The sequence below is a fragment of the Aythya marila genome (genome assembly GCF_965140915.1).
Source record: "Aythya marila genome assembly, chromosome: 22".
NCBI classification, from domain to species: Eukaryota; Metazoa; Chordata; class Aves; order Anseriformes; family Anatidae; genus Aythya; species Aythya marila.
Genome location: NC_139063.1, coordinates 1,561,888 through 1,589,656, shown reverse-complemented (window position 1 = coordinate 1,589,656; position 27,769 = coordinate 1,561,888). Strand labels below are relative to the sequence as shown.

Sequence of the window (27,769 nt, the reverse complement as noted above, 5' to 3'; positions counted from 1 at the left end):
GGCAAATGTGCTTCTCCCTTCCCTACTCATCAACTTTATCTGCACAGCTGCTGCCTGGTTTTGCTGTAGTTGTTTATGTCCAGAACCTTCTAGAGGAAAAAAAGGAGTGCTCTGGCCCTTTTGTGCCCCAGTGAGCCCTAAAGGAGAGGAGGGACCTGTCCCTGGCGAGTGTCAGTCCTTTGACCAACAGATCTGAGCAACAGGCAGAGAGCAGGCTCTTTCCTCTTTTCCTGAGTATCTTCACAGTTCTTATGCAGCAGCTTTTTAACCTTGGAAGATGGGTTTGTGCATGAGAAAAAAGAAGTACAGTTCTGTGCTGAAGGCCCATGCTGGCCCTATCCTGAGGTTATGTTGAATTCAAATCATCCTTGTCCATAAAATTCTTTAGTTTTTGCAAATCCTTTGACTTGCAAAGCAAGAGCTGTTTAAGTAAGAGGCAATTAGTACTTACCAAATACATTATGAAATTATACCTAACTTACTAACAAGTTTCAGTATCAATTTTATTGCCACACTTCTTCCTAACTGCAAGAGGAAAATTACAGCTAATGGAGCTATATAAAGTCAAGACCAAAAATCTGCTTAATAGAAGAACAGAGTATTGTTTATAGAGTACGTTTAAATAGCTATGCATCCTAAAACATGTAAGTTTTAGTGTACCTTGTAAGTGTAATGCAGTCATAAAGCTTGTTGCTAGTGCTGAAATGGTTACGCCTGTGAGACTTATTGACGCACAGATTTAAGGACCTGTTGGAAGGAATGTGCTCAGGAGGGCAATATGCCATCAAATTTTTAGCATAGAGTTCCTGGGAAGGGGGAACCAACCTAGTCATTTTGCTGCAGTTGTGGGTAAAGAGAGAACATATTTGCACCAGGAAGAGGATACAAAGCATAAGGTTTGTGGGTTCGGGTTTTTCCATGTCTGCACTGCAAGACTGGATGTTTTTGGAACAAGTGTTCAGCTGGTGCAAATTGGTGTGACAGCATTGATTTTCAATTAAGCTGTGTCAGTCTTTACCAGCTGAGGATCTGGCTCATTAATGTTCATGAAGATTACTTCTAAATCTTCTATGTCTCAACTGCAGCCCCGTTTATCCTTTTAAACAGACATTCTCTCATAATAGTGGGCAATGTTTTTGGACTTCCAGTGCTTGTCAGAAGAAATCTGTACTAAGCTCCACTTTGCTGGAAAAGTCTTTTCTTTTTCACGACTATAGCAAGCTGATTGATGCTGCAATTTAGTGCTTGACTTGTGAGAAGGCTTACAGCCTCCTGGGGCCCTGGGTCTTCTCCCTTTTCTTTAATCTGAGGCAACCTCTTCTGGGAATACCTCCCCTTAGGGCAGGCTGCTGTTTCCACAGCCATCATAATGGTTCTCTGAAAGTCCCCAGGTCAACCCCTCACAGTGGTTGTCCATAAATAATTACTTCCGATCATGTTTTCAAAGGTTCTTGAGAAATTTAGGGTTCATTTAACAGGATTCAGACTCCTATATTGATTAGGTACTTTCGAAAGTCTCAGCTGTAATCCTTCTGCAGTTATATTCCCCGATGGACTGAAAATATTTGGTTTTCCTCACAGGGGAGATGTGAGGAAAAATGTGTTTGTCACTGATGAGCTTGAGGTTATTGCAAGCAATAGTATAAAATAAAATCAATAATATAAAGTTCTGTGGTAAGAGAAGTAATAAAACATGAAAAAGCAGAACAAAAACAGATTTTAAACTTATATTTAACTTTTTATTTAGTTTTAATATACAGTAACAATAATTTCAAATTAAGACCACATTTACAGGCACACAAAGACACTAATAGAGCTTGGATTTCTGCTGGAATTGGGTTAGTCTGGGTAGAGCTGACTAAGGTCTATGTTCTGAACAACCAGCGTGCTGCAGGCAGGGGATGATTAAACAATATTTAGTGTTGAGATGCTGACTAAGTGTTTGGCTCTGGAGAGCTTAGCTTTGGAGCTCAAACTTAGCCCCATGCTGCTAAGAGGCTTAGAAGCTCTGCCGAGCTGAAGTCTGAAGATTTCCGCCGCTGACCTTCCTGGTTTTAATCAGATCGGTACCGCCTGGGGCGTTCGGCCAGAGGAACTCGCCGGGTTTCCACGTTTGTTTGTCTGTGTGCGTTATACGTAAATACAGAGCTCTGCATGGATGCCAGCAGATAAGCTGCACACCAAGGTGTTCGTACACATGTATGTGTGTCAGATCACGAGAAAGGATAACCTCTCCATTTGCCTAATCCTGGGAGACTTAGGGGAAAACGCACAAATCTGAGACTGGTTCTGCTGCCTCTGTTTGGAGGCAGCTTTGAAGCTCGGGCTGTGCTCCCTGGCTTTCAGCATGGCCCCTTCCTGCTGAAATGCTCTCGGGTTGCACTGAGAAGCCCAGAAAACCAACTCATTCCTCTTCTTTCTGTTGTTCTGCAAGAAAACTTTGCTGCTCTGTGAAAAGAATGTGAAAATTCCTCTGTCAGCCCTATGGCAATGCCTTCTTTGCTCATCCCACTGCTATTTGAGCCATCAGGTCTCTAACACAAACACATGTAGATGTTTACCCCAGTGGCAGGAGGTGCAGAGGCCCTGGGCAGATATACTGCCCCCATGCTCATGAGCACCAAGGCCTCCTTCTTTCCTTCCTTCCTTCCTTCTTAGTAGTGCCTGCAGGTATTTTTCACTGATAGTGTGTTTTTTTTCTTAGGTTCTACATCGCCTGACATCCCCCTCCCAATAGTCTCGGTGTTGAAGTCTGTCAGTAAATGCAGTGTTTGTTTCCTGCTCTGCTTTTCCGTGAAATGTACTGACTCATGTCATCAAACACTCCTGCTGCAATGCTGCTGAGCCAACAGACGTGAAGGCTTTTAGCTTATGGTGTGTTGACCTGAACCATTCTCCGGGGCACCTTACTTGTATGCACGTCTCATCTAAACCCGAGCAGGACAGATTTGATGTCATGCCCCAGGGCTTTAATGAGCCTGGTAGATTCAGTTCCTGTATTCGCCCTTCAACAGTGGCTTAGATAGGAGGGACATGGCAAAAAAAAAAGGGGGCTTTCTTCTTGCTTTATCCCTTCCTCTTCATCTCTTTTCCTCATTGCTGGAATCAAGTAGAAAAACTAGACAATAGGAACTCCCTTGTCGTGGCTCATTAAGGATACATACCTAACGCTATTAACTTTCATTAGTTTAAGCAAAGATAATATATGTGTGAAATTGTGTGTGTAAGGCTAAGTATATTCTTAAGGGTCTTTCTGACTAGAGCTAATATTTGTGTGGTTTCTTCAGGTATGGCTTCTAAGTGCTCACAAATCCCACATGTTGTGGATATATTTTCCGGAGAGTGGAATGAATTTTGCTCGTTCGGTGTTTGCTTGCAGCTCTGAAATCCTCAGTTTCCTGCCGAGCTGAGTCAGGAAGGAACAGAAATCGCGTGTAGCCCCAGGAAAACAGCAGCCTAAATTTTGGGTGCCAGCAGTGTTTCTGTGCAGCTCTGTAAAGGAGCAGAGACGGTGAGCGTTTGCTCTCCCCAAAGCAGGTCTGTGCCCACGCAATCCGAGGGACTCGCTCTTCCTCGGTGCTCTGGAAGTAGGGGCTGCCTCCTTGGCGCTGAGCACAGGGATCCGATTCCCCCACCCACCACAGGGATACAAACAGCACAAACAGCTGGTGACAAATTTCTGGCAAAACGTTTTTCTTTAGAAAATACTGTTTTGTCAAAAACTTACCTGCGTGATATAATATTTGATGGAGAAGTTTTGAAAGATTCATTTCAACTTGTTTCATTTAAATAATGTCAAAACACTTGATTTTGATGTTCTTGTTTAGTTTTGACTATTATTATTCTAATGTGGAAGAGATTTTACTTAAACATTCTTCAGGTGAAATGTTTCAATCTTGTTGAGGTAACATGTTTTGATATTTCTGAATCACTCATTTTTGGAATTTCTGTTCTGCTAAATATCTCATGAATTTTAATATGTATCAACAGACGTGTAGGAACCAGAGGATTTTCTCAGGACAAAAATTCCATTTTATGACCTCTCTAAAGTAATAAGACGTGTTAGCTTTGTTTGAATACTGCTAACAATTAGATCACATGCATAGTGGAAAACATGAGCTCTAATTCTTCATTTCTCTCCCATTCTTAAGCCTGTGATTTCACACTCTAGAGATGTTCCACTTGGGTTCACGCGGTGTGACAGAAAAGGACTGCACAAGCTCGAAAGTGGGGGGAGCCCAAGGAGGGAGGAGAGCATTCAATCAGTACCTCAAGAGCATCTGTGTTACCTTTATTCTTTTTCAGCAGAGGGTCGAAAGAGTTATTTATTTGCTTTGCTTGGCTGCATTTTTTCTGAGTGCCTGGTAGCCCAAGCATGTCCTGATTTTACAAAGGCAAAGAATATGCTGAACACTTGTAGCTCGTGCTGCCTTCTGTGGTAGCTGGAGCTGCTTGGCACGTCTGTTGGTGGGGTACCCATGGCTGCTGTTCTTCCAGAGCTGCAGATAGGTGCACAGCGAAGGTGTTTGGCTTAAACACCTTCACCTGCAGTGAAATCTTAGCCCTGGAGGGACCCTAATGGCCAAACTGCCCTTTGGGGTGTTAGGAGGACAGGGCTCTCCCTCTCTGGAGCCAGGTGTAAGCAGGCAGGGATGTTGCATGGTTTTTTTTTAAAGGGCTTTGTTGCTTCTCAGTGGGAAATCTCTGCACGTGGAGGGGCATTTGTCCCATTAGCCCAAGAAATACTGGCCCTTCTGCTCCCACAATGCAGGGTACAAAGGCTTGAAGCTGATTGCTTACCCCGGCCCTTAACACTTAGAGCATTGTTTTAAGAGATGTTTGGAGTGGTGGTTGTTAGTGTCCATCAGACTCTGACCAAATAGCAGCAACCAGAGTGGTGTCAGGACACGTAACTTTAAAGGTTTTTCCCAGATATATAGCATATGTATATATAGCATATATGTATTCCTAGATATATAGCATATATATATATGCCCCCTTCCCAGCATCTCGGAGCCCACAGTGTCACAGGCTTCAGAACAGGCAGCAACTGGACGAAAGGCACCCTGCAGGACAGCTTGCCACGAGTAAGACTTGCTAATATTGTGTTTCAAGGTGTGAGAAAGAATGACATGACAAAAATTAATTTTTAAGGGCTGTTGGCTTCTAGCAGGATAAGTTATCAGCTCCCTGTGTCTCTGTCAGGTCACAATGATGCGTGTTTAAAATATGCATTCCACCCTTTGATCTTGTTACTGTTTCTTGAGTTTCGAAGCTCAGTTTTCTTTCTGTGATTTACATCGCCTCTTTTTTTGTAGAGCAATGTAAGTTCAGTTCTACTTTGCGATATGAACTGTTTTGTTTTTGTCCCTCATACACAAGAACAAATCTTCAACATATGGATTTTCAAAGCCTGCAGGAAGAGGCATAAATCCTGGCAAACTGTTTTCACTGACAGGCAAAAAAAGAAACATGTTTCATGAAAACTTTTCTATTAATATTAATTTATGTTAAATTATTTTGGGAATGCTTCGTTACCTGGCAGTGACTTTTTAGTTCAAGATGCACAGAGCAGTAGCAGAAGCTAGGTGCCTTTTTGTGACTTCTATTCATAATACACCTGTATCTAAGTTGCCTGAAGTCAGCATAATAATGAGGTGGTGCTTGTTATTCAAACCAAATTGGAATATTAGATGGAGTAATGCAAATCTCGGATTATGCGATTTTCTTCTGTAAAGAAAATGTCACAAAAGAAGTTTCCAATTTGGTGTAAGAAATTGAAATCGGGGAGAAAAGACAGCAAAGCTGATCACAGATGATGGGGATAAAAAACTAGAGAAGACTGGAAGACGAGATGAATGTGAAGCAGATGAATACTGTGGGAGCACTAAGAAGGCTGTAAAGGAATGAAGTTTTGTAGCTAGTAGTGATACAGTGCAGGGGACCCTTTTGAAATGAAATTGTGTGGAGCAGCAGATAACAGAAAATTGTGTCCGCGATTTACTTGAAGTCAAAATACATGCACAGCAAGAGATTAACTGCGTGTTTTCACGCAAGAAGGTGTCAGCTGTCGCCTTCAGGACCACACGTGGAAATGAAAACGGGGTAGTAAGGGAGGGAGAGAGCAAACACAGCAATCAAGCAAACACACTGTGCCTGTATCCTCATGGCTGAGGGAGTCCAAGGTTTGCTCAATGCTAAATGACACGATGGTGTGTCTGTTTTCAACCACATCCCTGAAGCAAATGCAGCATAGGATCTCCTTGGCTGTCCCTGTTTTTCATTAGGCTATGATTACCTCAAGGATGAGGGAGCAGCTGGCAGAGGCTGTTAGGAGGGAAGGCCTTCCACAGTCACAGCACTGAAATTCGTGTTATGTCAGGTCCGGATTCGCCTGGCATTGCTGCTGCCCCACGTGCTGAGGGGGCACAGGCGCTCTCCTGGGGCTGCGATGGCTCTGCCAGAGCTGCGGGTCAGCAGCACCACACCAGCTCCGTGTCAGAGCCTGCCCCCAGCAATATTTGTTTTATTTTCTTTCAGAGATCGACCAAGGGAGCTGTGGTGATCCTGGGATCCCGGCCTATGGCAGAAGAGAAGGATCCACGTTCCGCCACGGGGACAGTTTGAAGTTTGAGTGCCAGCCTGCCTTTGAGTTGAAGGGACAGAAAACAATTACCTGCCAAAAGAGTAGCCAGTGGTCTGCTCAGAAACCAGTCTGTGTTTGTAAGTCAGTGAGGAGATGGCTCTAAAATATTTTCCCTGTGTGCTGAGGTGGTCACGTAGCATGGCTGTGTGCTGTGCTCAGACAGCTGAAGCCATGGGGAGCATTTGGTTTGGTTCTCAGCAGGAGGGGAGGTGCGAGGGGGACAGCATCCAAATCCAGATGTGGCCCCATGCTGGCACCACGTGCTCTCTGCTCTGCCCATGAGCCCTCCTGGCTTTTGGGTTCATGTTAATTCTGCAGAGCAAGTGGGATTTTTTGTATCCAAGATGGGGCATCAACAACAAAATTTAAATCTATTCAATTTGATTCTGTTTTCAGCTGTTTCATTTTCTTTCATTACCTGACAGTATTCAGGCTCCCCGCTGCTGGGCCTCAATTTTTAATTTGTTGTATGAGTTCTCAGCAGGAATAGGATATTCTGCTCTCAGTGGTGACTGAAGATAAAATTTTCTAAAATGGGGATTTTCTAAATGGATAAAAATGGGGAGTTATGTGCTCAGTTCCCGTTGGGTTTTAATGGTCTCACTGCCCTTTGAAGATGTAGTGGGCAGTCTGTGTTATTGTATTGATCGAACCTTCATTCAGGAAGTGTTGTATTTGAGCGTTACTAAAATTCACAAAAGTGTCTATATTTTCTGCAACTGGTGACAAACAAACTCTTCTTTTTGTTCCATCTATACTTAGTTAGCTGTGCTAAATTCTGTGTCTTTGAACAAATACTGTGCTCTAGTGGAGTGAGACTAAACCTACAAAAAACAACAGTTGAGTGACAGTGGACAAGTATGAGGAAAAAGAAGAGAGAGTTAACAAGTGGTAATTTTTAGAACCGTGTATTCACTATACAGATAAATGCATACACTGCTGTTAGATACTTCAGTATAAAATACTAATTTATAGCATGGCAGAACTTGATCCGCGCCAAAGATGCAGCTGACAGGGGGTGCAATGGGTGGGTCAAACCCTGTGGCTTTAGAGTTGAATCTGGGCTCTCCAGGAGCTGCAGGGGAAGCAGGGGCTTTAGTGTCCCTATACTGGCATTTTATGGGAGAAGAAAATCCATTTTCAAGTAAGTGCCTTTCTTTTCGAACTGAAATTTAAGCTCTGAGCGTTTGTGTATGTATATGTGGAGAAAAGAAGCAATTATCTCTGAGTTTTGCCTTTTCTAGATGCAATGACTTTCTACCTACTTAGTTTTCTCTATAAGCAAATCAGCTAAAGATGCTAATGAGGAAAATGTAGTTTCCCTGGTTATCTTTGAAGTGGGAAGCATTAGACCATTTCTGTGCTTAGCTTCAGAAGCTTTTTCTCATTTCCCAGAAGATGAATTCATAAAAACAGCCGATGGTTGGGTTGAGGTTCTTGCTGACAGTTTGCAGGGAGGCTAAACCTGTTGTTTGCGGCTCTTATCAGGTGATTTTTTCACAGTAGTAGAGCAGAGGCTTCCCAGCAAAGTTAGACTCTATTTTTTTTTGTAGGTAGATAGTGAACAGGGCCATCAAATCAAGCTCCAGTCTTCCAACAATCAGCAGTCTTTGCAATGCATAACATGGGCATGAATTTTTTAGTTAAAATAATGCCATTGTATGCTGTTTTCTGAAATTCTCCGGTTTTGGATACTTACGAACCAGCAAGTCAGCGGGTAGGTAGTGGAAAAAGTATTTCATAACCTTCTTACACCTTCACTCCCCTGCCTTCGGGTTTGCTTATTCTAGACAGCATCATATTAGTGTGCGTGAATCAGAAGAGGTGATGTGACAAAATGTGTAACCTGGCGTGAAATGTGTAGTGGGATTAGTGACAACTCTCTGTAAATGCTGGGAGACCATTAAATGTATTGGGTATCAGGCGGGAAAATAAGGTAACCTGATTTATGTGCTGCTAGTGGGAATATGCAAACAATTTGGTGCTTCTGATACTGGCTGCAAATGCATGACAAATGCAGAAGGAGATTAAACAGTGTGCTATGGTGCATCCTGCTGTCTTAAGCAAATGATTTATGAGCAGACAGAATTCATTGTGGAGAACTCATTTCCTGGGGCTTCGATGACAAAGCAACACAAACTATTTAAGTCATGCATCTGCTTATTGCAATGGATTCTTAATTTGTGACTGTGCCTTCATGATAACAGAGCTACCATCTTCATCCTCCTTGTTGTCATTGCATCCCAGCACTTGTTCAGGGCGAGCACGTAGGTCACTGGAGAAACTTTGCAAGACTTCTTGGTGCATGTTCACAGCTAAAGCCTTGCTGAGCAAGGTATCCTTGGCCTTGCTGTGTATGTTTAGATTATCACTGATGATCTGAGATACTTGAAACGACTGCTCTGAGCCTGAGAGCCTCTGGTAGTGTAACTGGATGGGTAATGGTGGCACAGTCATCCATCTGTGTGTATGCTCTGAACTTGGTGTCTGCTTCCATGCTGTGCAGTTGTCTGGGTAGCCGTGATGAGTGCGTACTGAAGACCTCTTTCTGTCTTTTCTGTCACACCTTGTAGTGCTCAAATCATGTTTGTAGTATCCTTCCCTGACATTTGCATTTTCAGAGTTACAGGACTGTGATATCTTGGTATCTGTCAGAGGCTAAGGCAGCTCTCATAACCCAGTATAACCCAAGTCATTGCTTTCTTTCAGAGCCACAGTCGGTTTTCTTGAAGTCTCAAAGGACAGCAAAATGGGCTCGAGAGGTGTCAGGTGGATAAATGCTACCTAAGGAAAACCATTGTGCTACTTAGATAAAGTTTGTGCTCTGATGGGGAGAACTTGTAAGAGGTATAATATTCAACTAAAGTCTACAGTTACCTGTGGCTGAGGAGATTATTAAGTTTACAAATGGGGAACCAGCCCATAATTACAGCTGTCACAGGCAGTTGGCGAGTTGTTCAGATATTGCAGTGAAAGTGATGATAAATGTCCAGACAGACGTAGTCGGGGAGCAGGGCATTTCAGTAGTGCTATAACTTCCAAGCATATGGTTGGAATTACTGTTTAAACATACTCGTATATAGCAGGGAAAAACACATTATCTGAATTTTATGTGAAATACAGCAGGGGATAGCCCTGTAACGAAACACTTTGTATGACCAAAATCTGTTTCCTTGCTGAGGAAAGGAAGGGCTGACATCCTCACTGCAGGACAGTGCTCTCAGAGGGCTTCTGCAGCCGTTCAGTAAGTCAAGGAACGAGGCTCCCAGCTGTCCCTCTCCAGCACCTCCCCATCCCTGCAGCCCCCTTCCCATGGGTCTCGAACCTACAGCTCCCAAGGTTTCAGCCCTGCACCTTTAGGCAAGTGGTTTCTTGCACCAAACAATGCTGTCGTCATATGATAGGCATTTACTGCTAAACTGCTATAGAATATGTGTCCTTTGTAACCATCTTGGTGACTAAAGGCAAGGTTTATTCCTTCTCTTAACTATCCTCTCTCAGTTGCTCTCGCGGAGTAATTTCTGCAAACAACTTACATCCTGATACAAGTTTAATTGATTGATCCCAGACTTGTCACATTTTAAGTTTTCTGGACCCGTCAAGTGTTTTAGAGTTAAATAACACTTAGAGAAATCAAACAATACCTAGAGTCTGATTACAGCGCATTGTGCAAACCTGGGGGTGGAGGTTTCTGTGCTGAACTGAGGGGTATTTGTTTGGCATTGATTGACTGGAACTCCACAAAGGCTGGCAATAAGTAAGGGCACGCGCTTGTGTGTATGTTCAAATAGAGGGGCCATGATCTGAGCTGTGCTGTTTCAGGGTATTTTGGAATATTCCAGAGACTTGGTCTGTTGTTCTGACAGTCATTACAGGGGTTTTAGTGTCACTCTGGTCTTGCTTTAGGATCTGCACTAGTTTATGGAGGGGTTTATATGATCATTAACTTTATTTGTATTATAGCCCTGCTTAGAGCAGTAGTCTTGCATGATGTTCCTTTGTACAGAGGCAGAAGGCACATCCCAAAGCACTTCCAATTGAAATTACATTAATTTGTGTGTTTCCTCCTCTGGCTTTGGAGCAGCTGTTATGCTTCTTTCCTTTCTTGTTCACTTGGAAACCTCAGCCACAGCCCTTTTCTCCTCACCAAGCTGCTCACAGTTGCTGTGGCTTGCAGTGACACTGCAATCAGCGTGCCTGCTGGTGCTGGAGGTGTGCAGAGCCTTGTTGAGAGCCATACATTCATCCTGTCCGCTCTGAGCACCAACACAATCCTTCATTGTTGAGAGTTGTCTCTGATTTCCCTCTGCTAAGAGTTTGACAGAGCTCAGGATCCCCTGTGCTTGTGCACAGATGCACTAACACAGTCATCTGCAGAGGCACTGGGATTTTCTGCATTTTTCCAGTCTTTCTAAACATCTGATTTTGTTTAACAGCAATGTAAAATCTATCTCCTCACTACTCGTAATTACTTCTTTTGTTGAATCCCATATTTTCATGCTATACCTGCTGAAAAATCTTAGCTCCTCTTTGCAAAGAGCAGAGATCTTAGTTTTGAGCTGAGTAGCTAGCCTTTGTGCACCCTGTCTGGTACAAACACTCAGGATTTGTAGCCAGCAGTGCAAATACAGTAGATGTTTTCCCAGCAATGTGCTAATCAGAACCATGTAATTCTGTATCACTTGACAAGTTTTTTTCATTTAGCTCTAAATTAAATTGTTAGTTGGTCATTATTCCTGTTCCATTTCCTTATGTTCTTGTAGATGCAGATGTTTCCAGTGGAATTTGAAGAAATACAGGAACTGTATTAATTTATAATTCCAAGCTGTTTTGTGGTTTTTGTTGTTGGTTGTTTTTTTTTGGTTGGTTGTTTTCAGTTGATGCTTTTTATGAAGGACCCTGATAGAAAGTTCCTGGAATAATGGCAGAGGGATGCTCTAATCATCTCTGCCAAACAAACTGGAAAAGGGTATGGGTAGGTAACCTTACCCTACCAAAACACGTTCACCCTCGCTTCAGCAAAGCACCTGGTCATGTTCTGGGCTTACACAGCTGGAAGCCTGCCCAAGAAAGGGCTCGTTGTCTGCTGAGGCCACTTCCAAGGCTGAGATGGCTTGTGTGTTTGTGCAAGAGATGTGTCCTTCAGGACCTGTTAACACCTTCTGATCACTGCTGACCCAAGTTAAGTTCAAAGCAGCAAATCAGTGGTGAAATACTCCTTATCTCCAGCCTGTTCCCCTGAGCCACTGAGACCCTTTCTTTATCCAGCAGTAGGTGAAGCAAATTAAATGAAGGCAGGATTACCATGATCTCTGTATACATGTGGGATTTGTAGCTTTTGTTAAGAACCTTGTTTCACGTTTGCAGCCATGTAAGACCATTCCGGTCTCAAAACTAAGCAGGGCATTTCCCCTTGAAGTCCTGGTTCTTCACCGCAGCTCCAGTTTATCAGAGCACTGAGACGTAAATGTTTGCTTGAGGAGACATACATGTTTAAGTGCTGTGCTGGGCAGGAATGCACTTAATTACACACTGATTGCCCCCCACGCTCCCCAGACTTGGTTTTGGTGTAGCCTATATGAGAATTTTCTTCTTTTTCCTTTTCTGTGACTTTAACCTGGGGGCTGCTGCTTCTCTGCCTTGCAAGTTGTGCCAGATAAGCTGCACGTCTTCTGGCACGACACTGTTCAGTTCAGTTGCTCTGTTTCCCTTGGGTCTATACCGAAGGAAAGCTGAGGTCCACCTGGGTCAGCCTGGAGCCTGCTTTCTCCTCACTTGGTCACTGAGTTCCACCCAGGTACCTGTGCAGTCAGCCTACTTCAGTGAGAAAGATGCAGCGCTCTGAGCAGAAGGTACGAGGTGAGGTTGCTGCGTTGGGACAGGGGTGTTCCAGCAGACACGGGCAGCTCTCATAGCTGCAGCAGGGATGCTCTGGCTGCAGAGAGCCTGCACGTGGTGCATGTCAGTGTCAGGGACATGGCAAAAGCATCAGTCCCCAGCACTGAGCATGCAGGCACCAGCAGTGCCCCTGGCTGTGCTCTCAGCACCGATCAGGAGGATGCACGTTCCTGGGCTGTCTCCGTGCTTGTTATTTTACTGCTTGAATCAGTTGAATTGTTACCCTGATAGGGTTTCATGCTGGTGTAATGAACTGTCCTGTGCCAAGGCATCTGTCCGTATTCCTGGCTGCTTTTGCTCAGCACAATGGGTTGACTCTGTTCATGTGAGGCTGAATATGAAGTGCTGCTTGCTGATTTTATCAGGCAAGGAGGCCATTCCTATCTCCTTCCTTTTTTTCTATGCCCAGAAAACAGGGATGGGGTGTGGGTTATGTTACTGTCTTTAATTTAGTCTGCAGAGAAGTTTCCTGACTTGTTTTATGTTAATATCAGTGTTTGATCAAGCTGCAGCGGGACATTTCTGATTTGCAGGCGGAGGTGATGTGCACAAGTTTATCTTTGAGGCTCTTTCCACTGCTTCCACAGCCAGTGCTTCACGTGTGGCTGAATCTGCCTGCACACCCTCTGCTGCACCTCATGGCAGCTGCTGTCACCCCTCTGGCAGTCGCGTGCTTGTGGGAGCCTCGCCCTTGTTTTACAGCAGTCAGCCTTCAGCACCAGATGTGCAGAGAAGTGGGACTTTTGGAGAGAGGGACTCGAGTCCTGGCCTGTTGCACAAGCAGCTTCCAGCCTGCAGAAGACAAATGTGTAGCAACAGTTGTCTGGCAGCTTCTAGTGCTGCAGCAGAGGAAGGATGCTCTGCTAAACTGTGAAGGAGCAAGAAGAAAAAGGTGCGTAACAGGACCGCTACCAACACTCCTAGTGCTAGACTGCTTTGAGGGTTTTGCCAAAAAGTGCCAATTCAGCTTCATCTTCTTGTGGACACCATCATTGATTCCCAAGAGAGCTTGTAGGTCTGAACTGCAGTGAGGGGAAGAGTTCCTCTAAAATAATCAGGGGCATACAAGAAGGATCTCGTCATCATGCAGAAGCCTTGGAGCACCTCCTGAATAACAGATGGCTGCAGAAACCCTGGCAGACAAGCAGCCTAACACTGCTGTAGTGGGATCAGCATCCTCCAGTAAGTTTAAGAAGCTTACGTTATTCCTGGTAACCCAGTCACTGCTCCTGTTTTGAGTGGGCAGGAATGAAACCTGCTTTGGTATTGTAACTCGCTTCCACATTCACAGAGGCTTCTATTCAACCTGTGTTAAGTTCACGGATGATATTTTCCTCAAATTTTCTGAAACCCCACCCATTTTCTTTCCTTTTTTCTTTAAGATACCTGCTCTCCCGCCCCCAGTCAGCCTCATGCTGGCAGTGACAGCTACTCCATCAGAGTGAGCTGAAGAGTTTGTGGCTCTGTAATGCAAAAATGTTCTCCCGGTTAATGTTTGCTCCAGACTCTATTCTCTCACCTCCCACTTGCCCTGCTGGTGCCTCAGGGTTTAAGAAGGAAAACGCATTGTGATGCAGATATGTTTACTGAAAGAGCAGATACAGAAAGAGGAAAATACAAAATGTAAAGCACTTTGCTTCGCAGCTGGAACCAGTGCCCTGAGCTTCCAGCTCTGTTAGCTATTTGGGACATATGGTTCCCAGAGTGAGGCGTCAGTTATTAACCAGGCTCCTGCTGAGGTCCTGTTTTTCCAGTCCATCACCAAGCTATGCCTAGAGGAGGAATTTACTTAAAAATGGAAAATCAGGCAGAAAGTATGTTACCATCTTCAAGCTCCATCCCAAGTGGTCAGAGACTGTGGGAATGATATCCAAAAGCTGAGAGAGAAGTCGGGATTTTTTGTTGTTTCCATGGAGACTGAACTTAATACAGTGATTTCCTGCTTTGTTTTCAGCTCCTGAATCTGGTGCCTTTCCTGTTTCCACCCGCCACAGGTGTGCACTCCCCCCAGGATCAGCCCTGGATTCTCATGCGCAGGATGAGCAGGGATGAGGTGTCTGGGGCCATCGGGCGTGCCTCGCAGCAGAAGCGAGATGATCTGAGGAGGCAGGATCTTTGGAAGGCGAAGAGAAGCAAGCTGTGCTTGCACTGACCAGTCAAATGCAGAAAGTGTTCCAGGCTGAAAGCACAGAAACAAGCAGCTGTGCTGGAGAATAATTGTTGGATAGCCTCCGTGTTCGGCTCAGACACGAGCATTGCACACAGGGAGCGTGGGGCAGCATCCTCTCACCACTTGGCTTTCTAAGACAAGAAACAAGGAGCTGTTCCTCCCCTATCTTCCTACCCTAAAGGAAGGCAGAATATTGATAATGTTTGTGATGACTTGAATAAACATCTTTCACTCATCCGTTAATGACGTGGGTCTCATTGGCTTTCTTAGGTAGTCTGCTGTTTCTACTAGGTTTTGCTGTGATTTATTCTGCTGTATTTAATAAAGGCATTTTTCTAATTGCTTTTGCATTACTTCATCAGTAATAATTGATTAAGGTCAGTACAAATTTGAACCTCTGCTATGCACATAATGAAACGTCCTCTCGTAAGGTATAAGAATAACCGTAATAAATATTAATTTAACTCTCTTAGCTCAAGGCCTCAGAGTCACAGCTATTCCTAATTCCTTGGTCCTGACGGACAGGCTGCAGGCAGCAGGGCTGCCCTCTGTCTGTCTGCTGGTTGAGATGACTGCTCGCTCCTTGGGGGCACTTTGCTCCCGACTGTCTTAGATGCGCAAAACAGCACGAGACAGGTAATGCTCAGCTGTCTTCCACCTTTCCAGGGTACTATCATCTTTGTTCTGATAGCACATTTCACTGTCCTTGACGTGTTGTTAAACAGCTGCTGCTTCGATCTGAGCGTCCAGCAAAGCGCTTCTGGTAAAGCGGGGAGCTTGGAGTGGGATCACAGCGCCAGCTCTGTCCAGAGCAGCCCCAGACAAAAAAAAAAAAAAGCAACTCTCAAACTGAAGAAAAACCTCTCTTGCTTAAAAAAATAAATCCGTAAAATCTTCATACTGCAGACATGACAGTGAACCTGGTGAAGCAGTTGTCCACACTTCCCGGGGTGGGTGTGCCCCTGACCTGCCAGCAGGATGGTGACCCTCGGGGAGGCAAAGCTGAGTGCCCCCCATGGGGTACTCATACGCTGGTGTCCTGCTGCAGCTGTGCATCCTGCAGCCCAGGACTTGGCTGTTTCCTACGCTTTTATTTTATTTCATGGAAAATCAAAGTTGTAGCTCCCTGCAGCGCAGACTTTGGGGGGTTTGGGCTGTTATTTAATCTGTCATTTTAAATTATCTAACAAAGGTTAATTTCATATTCTTCCCTCACTCTGCTTTTCTCTCTTTTGTCAGCAAGTTCTTTGTTGTTGTTATTTCCTGAAGTGAGCCACCAGCACTGGGCCATAATAGCTGCGCCAGCAACCATACCTCTCTGTTGCTGGCTATGTAACGCTGTAGGTCCTGTGTGAATGCTAATTTACCTCTTTGGATCTGAAAAACTATAGGAGATATGTAGCACCTGTGTGGAGTTCCTACTGCTAAGATGTTTCTCTGTGTGTGAATGCATTTATTCTCAATAAGGGTTCATAGGCATATTATACCCAGCTTATGCTGACAGAATTATTTGACAGCATCCCTTGATATTTCAGCAACTAGTAAAGAACCTAAATCCTGAGGATATTTTGCAGTTTTTCTCTTTAATCTGTTCTCTTTGTTGCTGAGAGCAGGAAATGGATTGTGTAGCTCTTAGCCTTGATAACGTCATGGTAACGTCCATCCTATTTGATCTGAAGCCATTAAGCGTTGAAGGAAGATGGAGGGGAAATAATGGAGGGAGGGTGAGCATTGAACCAAATAATTGTGTAAATGCCAAACTAAAACCAGTTTTATCCTCTGTGTGATGTCCTTTTGCCAGGAATTAGTGAGATCTATGTTCCAAGTAATGGATTTTACCCCAAGGGTGCGTGGTGGGGAAGATGATGAGTAAAGCATACATACATAAAGTATCAAAAACATTGAATAGGTACCACTTAAAATGCAGCCTTGCTTTCCCAAATTAATGGACCTTGTCAGCTGAAATACAGTATATATTGAAGACTCTTGAGAGCTAAAATGTGTTTCATATGCACTCTTCCCCACAACTTCATTTTAAGACTGCTTTTAATTATTTCCACGGGAATGGCAGTCCAGTTTGAGCCCTCATTGTGGTGCCGTGCTGGCCCAGCAGAAGTCAGTGATTTATTTGCAATGGGAAGGGGAGGAGCTGCCCCTAACCTGAGCTGCAGGTTGCAGCTGGCCAGTGCTTGCTTTGAGGTTTCCAAGCTCCTTGCACTTGGGGAGGACCAGGAAGGGTCTGGAGCTCTTCCTTGTGCCGTGCAGCAAAGTTGCCACCAGAACAGTGGCCTTTATTTTTCAGTGCTCCTTTTGGCACAGGTGGAAACAGCTGCCCAAAGAGATGGACAAAGGTAAAACTTCTCAAAGGAGTTGCCAGTTTATTGCCTGATCATATAAATATTAAATCCAGGATGGGGATAGTCTGAGGGTGCGGAATTCAGAATGCACTGAGGCTGCCCAGGTGCAGCTGCATCTGTTGGGGAGCATGGATGAAAACTGCACTTGGCAAATTGAGAGGTGTATTCAAATAATAGATATAAAGTGGAGGCTTTCAAGCAACTCAGAGAAATCTGTATTGCACTCAAAAGTGCATCTGCAGTTACGCAGTACACTAAAATGTTTGGATACAGGTAGCAGAGGAGCCTGGAGCTCAGCATGGGCTAACAGCTCAGTCGATTCGTATCCTCAGGTCCTGTAGGTTGTGCTGAGTTGTGGCTGCAATGGAAGACATTGTTCCTTCTAAAGCAAACTTCTTTATTTTGTACTGGCTGCAGTTACATATTGGATTCTCATGCAGGATTTCTCCTGGGGATATGCAGGAGAATTCACCTGCAAAATTCCAAATCCCCACCTGGCTGAGTGACATTTTCTTCCTGCAGAAAAAGAGACCCATATTGCATTGTGCATGGCACAAAGCCTGTACAAACATGAGGGGCAGCACTGTGCTAGGCTGGAGAACTGCAAGCCAGCCAAAAGCAGGGACCGGAGACCACTTTGAAGCAACTTCTTCCCCATGCAAATAAATCACTGACATCCAGCAGTGAATGGAGCACTGAGCCCTTCCTTTCTTTAATTGTTTCTGAGAAGCCAAGCAATTGGGGGTTTGCAGGAATCACCCAGCTCAAGGGATAAGGAGGGGGGGAAACATGACAGCAGCTTGTAGGAGCACTGTGCTGCATGATTGATGGTGATTTCTCATTGCAGTTTCCTGCTTTTTCAACTTCACCACCCCGTCCGGGATTGTGCTGTCACCAAATTACCCTGAAGAATATGGAAGCAGCTTGCACTGTGTTTGGTTAATTATAGCTAAACCAGAGAGCCGAATTCACTTGGCTTTCAATGATTTTGATGTGGAGCCTCAGTTTGATTTCCTAGCCGTGAAGGATGGTGGGACTGCTGAATCGCCGGTGCTGGGAACCTTCTCAGGAAACCAGATCCCTTCCTCTCTGACCAGCAGTGGACACGTAGCCAGGCTGGAGTTCCAGACTGACCACTCCATGGAGAAGAGAGGCTTCAACATAACCTTCACTAGTAAGAGATCAATCCTTCCTTCTTGTTTTCATTTCAGTCTCTAAGTTCTTGTTGGGCACCTGTTGGCAAGAGTGGTCTTACTGAAGTCGTTGCAAATCCAGGGTGAGTCTGAAAATTGGGGATTACATCTGGTTTGCAGTTGGGTAATAGAGGATTGGCTTTCAAGCTTGGAGTTGCATGCAGACGTTTCTTCTGGCCATGTCGTTTAGCATTGTCCAATGGTGCAAGAAACAGTCTGGCCCTGGATTACCTGTCCATGGAGCATCCAGGGGTTTTGTTCTCCCATCAGACCCCAGCTTGCTGTGAGCTTTGACTTCCCTCTTTGTGTCTGCATTCTACTTGCTGAGGTGAGACAAAGCTTTAGATGTAGCTGTTAGATCTCAGATAGCTGTGTTCATCAGTCAGTACTACCATCATTTGCTGACTCCTGTAAGTATGTAGGACTTTAAACACTGAAGGAAACATGTTGTAAAGTCTTATAATGCAAAGCATTGAAACTTCCATGGATATATTTGGCTTCACGTAAGTCCAGCCTTCAAATCTCAAATGAATGCTACGGTAATTTTATCCTCGTATTGTCCTGTAATTTTCTAAAGAGCATTATTAAACCTATTCAGCAGAACTGATAAATGACTTTGTTATAATAGCCTTTAGTGGCACAGCTAAATTAATAGCCTTTCTAGCCATGATTGCAAATCCTCTATTTAAAAAAAATAAAAATCTGAGTTCTTAAGAAATCATTTGCCACACTACAGCAAGCTCATCAGATGATGTATCGTGTGTGGCACTATCACATACCTAAGATTGAGTCCTTGATGCTGTTGAGTTAGGAGATAGCTCACAGAAAGCCAGTGGTGCAATAGGCATTTCTGAATGCTTCATGCCTATCCTGGGAGTTGTGGCCTCATATGAAGCCATTTTAAAGCTAAATTATTATTATTATTATTATTTTTAATGTTGTAAATGACTCTTAAGTGTATCAGTTAATCTGTTCTGACTGTTGGAACTGCCAAAAGGGAGCTCCTGACTCTTTATCCCACACCTTGCTGTTCTTCATTTCATTTAGGTTTGAGGCAGGAGACAACACATTGCTACAAGATCCGAGAGCACAAGGAACAGATTCAGCCTGTGTTTTCCCCTGTAGCAGTGTACAGTAACAAGTTATTGTACCAGTAAGGATGCTTTGTAGGAAATCCAGAACTCTTCTGAGTTTGGTCAAGTGCATTAAGGAATCTAAAAACATGTGGGTACAATTAGTCTGGAGGCTTTAATCTTTTATATGCTGTTCATCTCTGAAGACCACCTCCTAGCATATGAAGATGTAGTACATAATTATGCACTTAATGGGAAATTAAGGCTGTAGACTTATTTTCTGATTGGTTGGCTGGCCTAGTTTTTAACTGCCGGGAAAGGGCAGTCCTTTAAGGAGAGCTATGTATCTGTTCAATTCCATACTTAACTTTGGAACACCTAGAAAGGTAATTGCTTTGTGTCCTTCGTTTTATCCTAGTAATGATGATAAGTAAGGTTGGGGACTATATGGCAGTCAATCACAGGACATGCTCTTCTCATTAATGGTTAGCTTACATCCTTCTATCTAGATGCATGAACCGTGGTGTTTTTAGAGTTGTTCTTTTTAATCTGACTCTGTTTTGTATTTGTGTTTTTCCATACGTGAACAATTGCTAAGATTGGTTTGGTTAGCAGCTTAGATGTGAGGTTGCAACGTGATTTCTGCCATGGGCTGACTTGTCTGCATGGAACTGAGTGGCTTTGCTGGGATGATAGTGGGTCAAATTCAAGTTCAAGCTGGTTTGTCTTCCCTGTGAGAAGGGTAGGCTGACTGGGGGCAAGATTGTGTGTTAATTGCCGTCACGGAAAGGATGGAAAAATGTAGCTTAATTCCTAACCTTGTGGTCTGCTGTGATTATTGTATTAGAGGTAGGGGAAACAAATTGTTTATTGTCCTCTTCATGTTCCCTCTTAGCATTTAGGCATAACGAGTGCCCTGACCCTGGCGTGCCTGTAAACGGAAAGCGATTTGGTGACAGCCTCCAGCTTGGCAGCTCTGTGTCGTTCCTTTGTGATGAGGGCTTCATTAGGACCCATGGCTCAGAAACCATCACCTGCATCTTGAAGGAAGGAAACGTGGTCTGGAACAATGCAGTGCTCAGATGTGAAGGTAAGTTTTAGTGTCTTTCCTGCTGGTCTGCTTGGGCACTCAGGACAGAGAATCATCCCCTAACGTTCGCAGCCTTTGGGGAAAAACATCAGTAGTTCTGTCTATCGAGGTTCCAGTCATACAATCCAAACCTTCTAGTTTCAGTATCACCCAAGAGGTAGATTTCTGTTGCTATGAAGGAGTGCTTGGTAAGATTTAAAGCTTAATTACATAGCAAAGGTATACAATGCTGGCTTTGCTAGAGTCTGCCATCATATAGGGAGAGGTGTTTGTTTTTAACAGCTGAAGGACTATTGTGCTTTTGTTCTAACCCTCAGCTTCTCAGTTATGGGCAGGATTTTATATAGCTCTGGAAGGTACTGTCTGCACAGAGGAGTTTGCTGAGGAGAAAGTGCTAATCCAACAATCACTGAGCACTGAACTCGGTTTATTTATAATTCTTTTTTTTTTTTTTTGTAAAAGGAACAATGGGAATTATTTACAGAGCTCATGTTAAACAAGCATTTTTCTAATAACAGCAATAAATAGAAGGCTTTGATTTACTGATGGCTAAAAGCTTCCCTGCTACTCCTGTCATGAAAGGAATTAAAGAACAGAGCATGGAAGATAGGTGGAGATAAGTCTTCTGTCCTGATTCTTGGTGCATGTAAAATACATTATATAATATTTATATAATGAAAGCAGCAAAAGGTACAGATACTCACTGTGAAAAGAGAGCTCATTGCTGCAAACATTCACATGCACACGCACACCTTCAGCCTGTCTTTGTCAGTGTGGTACATCAGTCCCTTCTAACTGATTACAGCAACCAAGAGCCAGAAATGTTGTCTACATCCACAACAACTGTGCTAGCCAACACAGAAATGGGGGAAATGAATTGAAATGGCTGAAAAAAAAGACGTTAATACAGATTTCAAAGCTTTTTCATAGTCCTTTAAAGCTGCTGCTATAGAAAAGAAATGAAAAAATAGAGCTCATTAGAGGTGAAAAGTCTTTCTCTATCCTCTGTTCTCAGATAAGTGATGCTCTGCACTGGTATTTACAACACTTTGAATAAAAGAAGTAATACTGAGAAATAATTTCAGTAATTGGTCATGCTTTGTTCAAATGGATGAGCAGCAGAAAGCGCACAATCTAGTCCATTGTCTTTGAAATTGAAATAAGAGGCATCAATTGTGTTCAATAACTTTTATGTAGAAAGAAGCTGGACTTTTTATTTTCTTGTCTAGTTTTCTTGTCTAGTCTTTTGCAAGCAGCTGACAATAAAACGTCTGTAGGTTTGATTGAGGGTTTCCATTACTTTCACAAGTGTGAGCATTTCAGTTTATGTATCTCCAAGTGTAGGAGGGAAACATACATTAAATAATATACTTCGAATCAACTTTTGTTTGAAAGCTTTAACCTTAGATAGCCTTATGCCATTAACTTGCGTTTTTTTTTCACAGTGGTGATCTCTTTGACTCATGCTTCAGTGTGCACTGGATTCAGTGTATGTTTTGATTAGCCTTATTAAACTGAGAGGAAGTATATGGATCTAAAATACTGTTCATTGCTTGAAAAAATTAGTGGGAAAGAAGAAGACCTAAAAGATGAGTTGAAAGATGGATGGAAGTCCTGACAGGAAATTACATAGTTTTGGGGCAGAAAGGAGCATCTTATTCAAAAATAATTGGTTAAGATCCAGTGGAGATCAATTGACTTTTATTTGGCATCCTTCAGATCAGCAGTGAAGATTTTAGGCCCAGACTTATGTAGGTATTTAAGATCATATCAAGTATGACACTCCACAGACTGTGCAAAGTTCGCACCATGGCTGGCCCTGAGTAGGTGCAGCTGCTCTGGACAAGCTGGGCAGCCCTGGCTGTAAGTTTTTGGGTCTGAAGGGCTTGGTCTGCCCCATGGAAGTTCCCTGGGGTGGTGATGGTAACATGGTCCCACTGCTGTGGGGAGACGTGTGCCTCCAGCACCAATAACTCAGCTGGCTGTGAAGGAACGCCTGGGGGATGAAGCCTGCGAGGTGTCCACAATCTCCCAGGCACACACACACTTTTCCATCCCATCTAATTTTTTTAGAGGACAATGCACTGCAATTTAGGACGATAAGGTTTTGTACCTCTGGTCCCTCAGAACCGGTGTCCTTTTTCCAGAAAAGATAATACCCTGCCTTCAGCTTCTGCTGATGGCGCAAGGGACCGCAACGTGGAATAAATGCCACAGTCTTGTGATGTCCCTTATGGTAGAAAAAACATGACTCAATTACCTCAGATATGAAAGATTTTCTGGCACCTGCAGCTACTGAAATCCAAACTGACCTTGCAGTTTTCTCTGGTTTTATATCTAATTATTATTATTATACCCTGTCCGCTTAGAGCCGCTGTACAAGGTCAGGCTGCTGACTCTCCCGCAGATATAGTAGCAGACTGCTACATGTTAAATTTAAACTAAACAGGCAGTTTCTTCCAATCTGGTGTATTTCATCTGCTTCTGATTATTTTTAACACATAAGAAATAGTAATGCATGAAAGCTATTGTACATCACGACAGTGCTGCCTGGAGGGGACAGGTATATCTGGTCATGCTGCAGCTTCTTACCTGAATTTTTGTCATTTGCTTACCTGAATTTTGTTGTTTGCTTTCTCCCAGCTCCATGTGGGGGCCACCTGACATCCCCCAGCGGAACAATCCTGTCCCCTGGATGGCCTGGCTTCTACAAGGACTCCCTGAGCTGTGCCTGGGTGATAGAGGCCCAGCCGGGCTACCCCATCAAGATCACGTTTGACAGGTGCTCACCGTGGATTTCTCAGAAGTTTCCTGTCCGCAGATTGAGTGGGTGCTTTTGGTGGTTCTTGCAATGCTGGGTTGTAGCTGTCCCCAGAGGGAAAGGGGATGAACTGCTCGGCATTATGCTTGGCAGTGAGGTTTTTTCTTCCTATTTTTTATATTAACTTCAGACAACATTCGGAGTTTTCATTAACAGCCAAAAAGAAAAAGTAGAAAATAGTGATTTTCCCTTCTTGTTTTGACTAACTCCTGCTAATTTGCAGTGCTGTTTTAGATGCATGTTGAACACGTTTTCAGAGGCTGAGCTCCCATGTGTGCTCAGTCAGCCAGCAAGAAGCAGCAGTGAGGATCTGGCCCTGACTCAGGAGTGCTGAGTCTCTTGACTTGCCCCAGATTTCACTTTCTGAGGAGGTTACACTTTCTTGAACCCGCATCCATATGTCTGAAAAGTAATTGTTCGCATAGCATGTGATGCTTGTTGTTGCAAAAACTGTACCGAATCAGTAGATAAAGCAGGGGAAAGATCAGAAAGAAACCGAAATGGATAGGAGGGGAATGATGTGTTGTTACTAACATGCTCAGCCAGCCAAAGATCAAGCAGTAGAAATGCACCCATATGTTATCCTGTAGCCTGTGCTACATTCTGGTCGTTAGAGGATATTCAGGATTATGATAAGGAAAAATTAGGAGTGCTGTTTTTTTTTCACAGACATATTTTTGCATCCCTTTCAGGTTTAAGACTGAGGTGAATTACGACACCCTGGAGGTGCGAGATGGCCGGTCCTATTCTTCCCCACTGATAGGTGTCTATGATGGGACTCAGGTGCCCCAGTTCCTCATCAGCACCAGCAACTACCTCTACCTCCTCTTCACCACTGACAAAAGCCACTCTGACATAGGCTTTCAGATCCGATATGAAAGTAAGTGCAACTTCTTCATGTAATTACACCCTCTCCAGCCACACAATGGACTCAATCAAAGACCCATTGGACTTGCTTCTCCCCTTCACCAGGCAGTTAGCACTATTAGTGATTTGAGAATGTGAAGCTATTGCAAGTCAAGTACCACTTTCTCCTTTTTGACCATCTTGATTGTTTAGAGGTGTTTTTTTTTTATATTTTATTTTAGCGTCTACAGAATATTATTAGAAGGAACACAGTATATTTTGGAAAGAAACAAAGTTGAGTTTCTCTGCCCATTTCATCCTCTTTCCTTGGGGATAATCAACAGGACTTTGAATGAGCTTATACGAGGAGTAAACTTTCCCCCAGACTAATAACTGCACCTTGCAGCAGGGTCTGCAGACATTGAGTGGTCTGATGGGAATGGGTTTGTTTGTCACAGCTGTGAAGCTCCAGTCAGACCACTGCTTGGATCCAGGGATCCCTGTGAATGGACAGCGCCATGGGAATGATTTCTACGTGGGAGCACTGGTGACATTCAGCTGTGATTCAGGCTACACTCTGAGCGACAATGAAGCCCTGGAGTGTGAGCCAAACTTCCAGTGGAGCAGGCCACTGCCAAGCTGTGAGGGTAAGGAGTGCAGAAGATGGCAAACAATTTGCAGATCTACTGCAAAAGCAGAGCAGCAATTGGGAAGTTCACAATGACATTTGATGTATGTGTTTTTGTTATGGGTTGGGCTTTGTTTTGACTCTGTTTTTGATGGGTTGTTTTGTGTGTTGTTTTTTTTTCAGCTCTATGTGGAGGTTACATTCGTGGTTCCAGTGGTACCATCTTATCCCCAGGCTTTCCTGATTTTTATCCAAATAACTTGAACTGCACATGGACAATAGAAACTTCACATGGAAAAGGTGAGAAGTCTTTAGCTTTCAGTGGTTTTAGAGATGAACTTGGAACTGCAGGAAGGTGGTCAGTGGGAGGCCAGTGCTCCGTGCATTTGTCTCCAAGGCAGTGATGATGGGTACCTGTGTAGTTTGGCCAGTTGTAATTCTTGCCACCACTCAAACATTGTTTCTGGACAAGACAAAGGTTTTTGTGGTCACACTTCTTATTCCCTGTATAACATTATTTGTATAACATCTGTATAACATTTTACAGATGGAGAAGTAGAAACGTGTAGTAAATCATTTCCAAACTTAGGACAGAATTCAGGCTGTCAATTCCCAGGTCTGCCCTAGTTCTGCAGCTCTAATTTCCCCCCTAGCTAAGAGTACTGTCAGCCTAAAGGCAGTGCACAGGTATATTTAGTACAGCCTCCTGTGCAGCACAAGCCAATCTTTTGTCTTGAAGGAAAATCTCAAGGAAATGTATCACCAATGATTAGAGAACAAGTTTTATGGAGAAGGATGGGGGGAATTTTTCTGTTCACCCAGTCTGTATCTGCTTGGGGTAAGCACAAAGGGTATAAAACCCTTTATGTAACTATATGCACAGTTATGTAACTGTCTCGTACTGGATATCAGCACGACGGGAGCTATCATGAGCCAATTTTGCAATACCATTTGTATTACAGCAAATAAACTTGTCAATGAACAGCACAGTGCATTAAGGGAACCATCACATGCTGTGAAAAGTATTCTGTTGAGTAGCAGCAATCCACTCTTCATTAATCCACTCTGCCTTGGATTCAGCTCTCCAATGAGGCACTGCATTATCCTGTTGCTAAGCTAAGCACAATGCAGCAAACTGTCACTGTTTTAGATGAGAAAGGGTAACTCTGATGGCCCATGCACTTTTTTTGCCAATATCAAAAGAAAATCTTTTGACCAAGCTAAGCAAAGCTTGAAGAGCGATGCATTTTCAAACAGTGATGGTATGCCTCTGTAAGTCTAGGGGCTCTTTGTCCCCTGCTCAGTAGCACATGAAACAGCACATCATTTAGAGCAGTTTGGTGTGGCACAGTTCTGGATAAGCCAGAGAATTCAGCCCTGCACCTGACTGTCCAGAACCGGACTATGTTTGTCTCTGAGAAGCTGATCCCAGTTTTAGCTGTGTATGAGATTTTTCTGAAACTTTAGCCCCAGCGGCAGTAATGAATATTAGAAAATCAAGCCATGAGTTACTCTGTAAGTCTGGCTAGTTGTAGTGAAAATTCATAGGTGTCCAGGATAAGTTTCTGAGAAAAGTGGACTGTCTAAAGTAAGAGACTCTTTAGTATCAGTGAGTGGAGCATGTTCATATCATTGTGTTTCATTTGAAATTTTCACACCTCTCTATGGACACTTCTGGTATCCTTCCTTCAACATCATTGTTCAGTAGCTGGTTAGAGATAAGCTGCAGGAGATGGTGGAATCCTGCTCCTTGCAGGCATGGACAGGGCACAGGGCTGTGGCTCTTGCATTTTTGGGCGTTCAGGGCCAGGCAAGCTTCATGAAGGCAGCTGCTTGGATGCAGGAAATCTTCAAATCCATTTAAAGGTTAAGGCGAGAGGAGAGGATATATGGAGGAAGTTGTACAGTTATAATAAGCTGGTGTGTAGCCAAGGTTCGTGTGAGGAAAACCTCTCCTTCCTTGTCCCTGTAGTTCAGGCGGGTTGTTTATCTACCAGTGCAGTGGAAGATGGACACAACAAAGAAAGATGTCCTTTCCTCTGATGTTTTGTGAAACACGTTGAACTGTATTAGGATGCTGGGCTGTTTTGGTCGGAGTGTGCATGCACATGTGTGTGCGTACACATTCTTCCTCTTGCAACAGTTTTCTGTTTTTCCTAATGATCTGTTTTCCCAGCGATTGCTGCGTTCAGCTGCTGTGTAATGCGTTGCTTCTCCCAGCCCTTTTCAGCATTCTTGCAATGTCTCCACTCATTCCTTCAATAAAGAGCAGTCAAACAGAGTGATCCCAAGTTAGAGCAATAGCTGCTGAAATGAAATGAATTTAGTCCTTGAAGAACAGAAGGCTTAGAAGAAGTGTAGCTGAACGCTGTTCTTGGCTAAATTCATCCACAGTGCACTTGCAGTGCAGAATCCTTACAGAGTGGGCTTTGTCCTTTTAGTTTCCTGTTCTTGGAGATCACTGGGTAAATCTGGTACTTTTTAATCCCAGAATTTTTAACAATTCTGCTATGAACAGCTGTAGTAGGCAGGGGGATATTTGCATCACTTAGGTGTTTGCCATTGTACTTCATTTTTCTTGTTCTAGTTTTAAGCCTCTTGCACCCACTTCTTCCAACGCTTTTCTGCTTGGACTTGGAGCACTGCTGCTGTCTCAGGCCTGGAAAGTCTTCCAGTTCTCCCAGCTGAATAAAAAGCGGGGCTTTTGGCTTGGACCATCTTTGCCAAGCCAATGACCAAGCAGTGAAATGATCTGCATCATAAAAGCTGATCTCAAGCTACTCACACGCAGATCTTTATGAACTTCTTGCACATGGGAAGCACACAAGTCCCCTAATGGAAACAAGTTCATTGTTATAATAGTTGTTTTTATGTGACTGCAGACACTGATTTATTTTATGGACTCATGGGCTGTACAATTTAAGTTTAAAAGCAGCTTAATTTTAAAGGTATTTAAATGCTTAAATAGAGACTATTATTTTTAATCTGAGGACTTCAAAGTGATTTCTTTTCCCTATAATTTGTTTTGTTGTTTCTTTAACAGAGAA

The 27,769-nt window shown here is 43.6% G+C and overlaps 1 protein-coding gene across 1 annotated transcript in view; it reads left to right on the top strand.

The window, feature by feature from the left end:
* The window catches only part of CSMD2 (CUB and Sushi multiple domains 2), a 286,785-nt gene that overhangs the window by 152,289 nt on the left and 106,727 nt on the right, over positions 1 to 27,769 (top strand). The window contains exons 13-19 of the mRNA XM_082777291.1: positions 6,541 to 6,723; positions 17,919 to 18,245; positions 20,233 to 20,427; positions 23,071 to 23,209; positions 23,941 to 24,128; positions 24,553 to 24,741; positions 24,906 to 25,022. Of these exons, the coding sequence (XP_082633417.1) occupies positions 6,541 to 6,723; positions 17,919 to 18,245; positions 20,233 to 20,427; positions 23,071 to 23,209; positions 23,941 to 24,128; positions 24,553 to 24,741; positions 24,906 to 25,022 (1,338 nt within the window). The remainder of the gene's footprint in view (positions 1 to 6,540; positions 6,724 to 17,918; positions 18,246 to 20,232; positions 20,428 to 23,070; positions 23,210 to 23,940; positions 24,129 to 24,552; positions 24,742 to 24,905; positions 25,023 to 27,769) is intronic.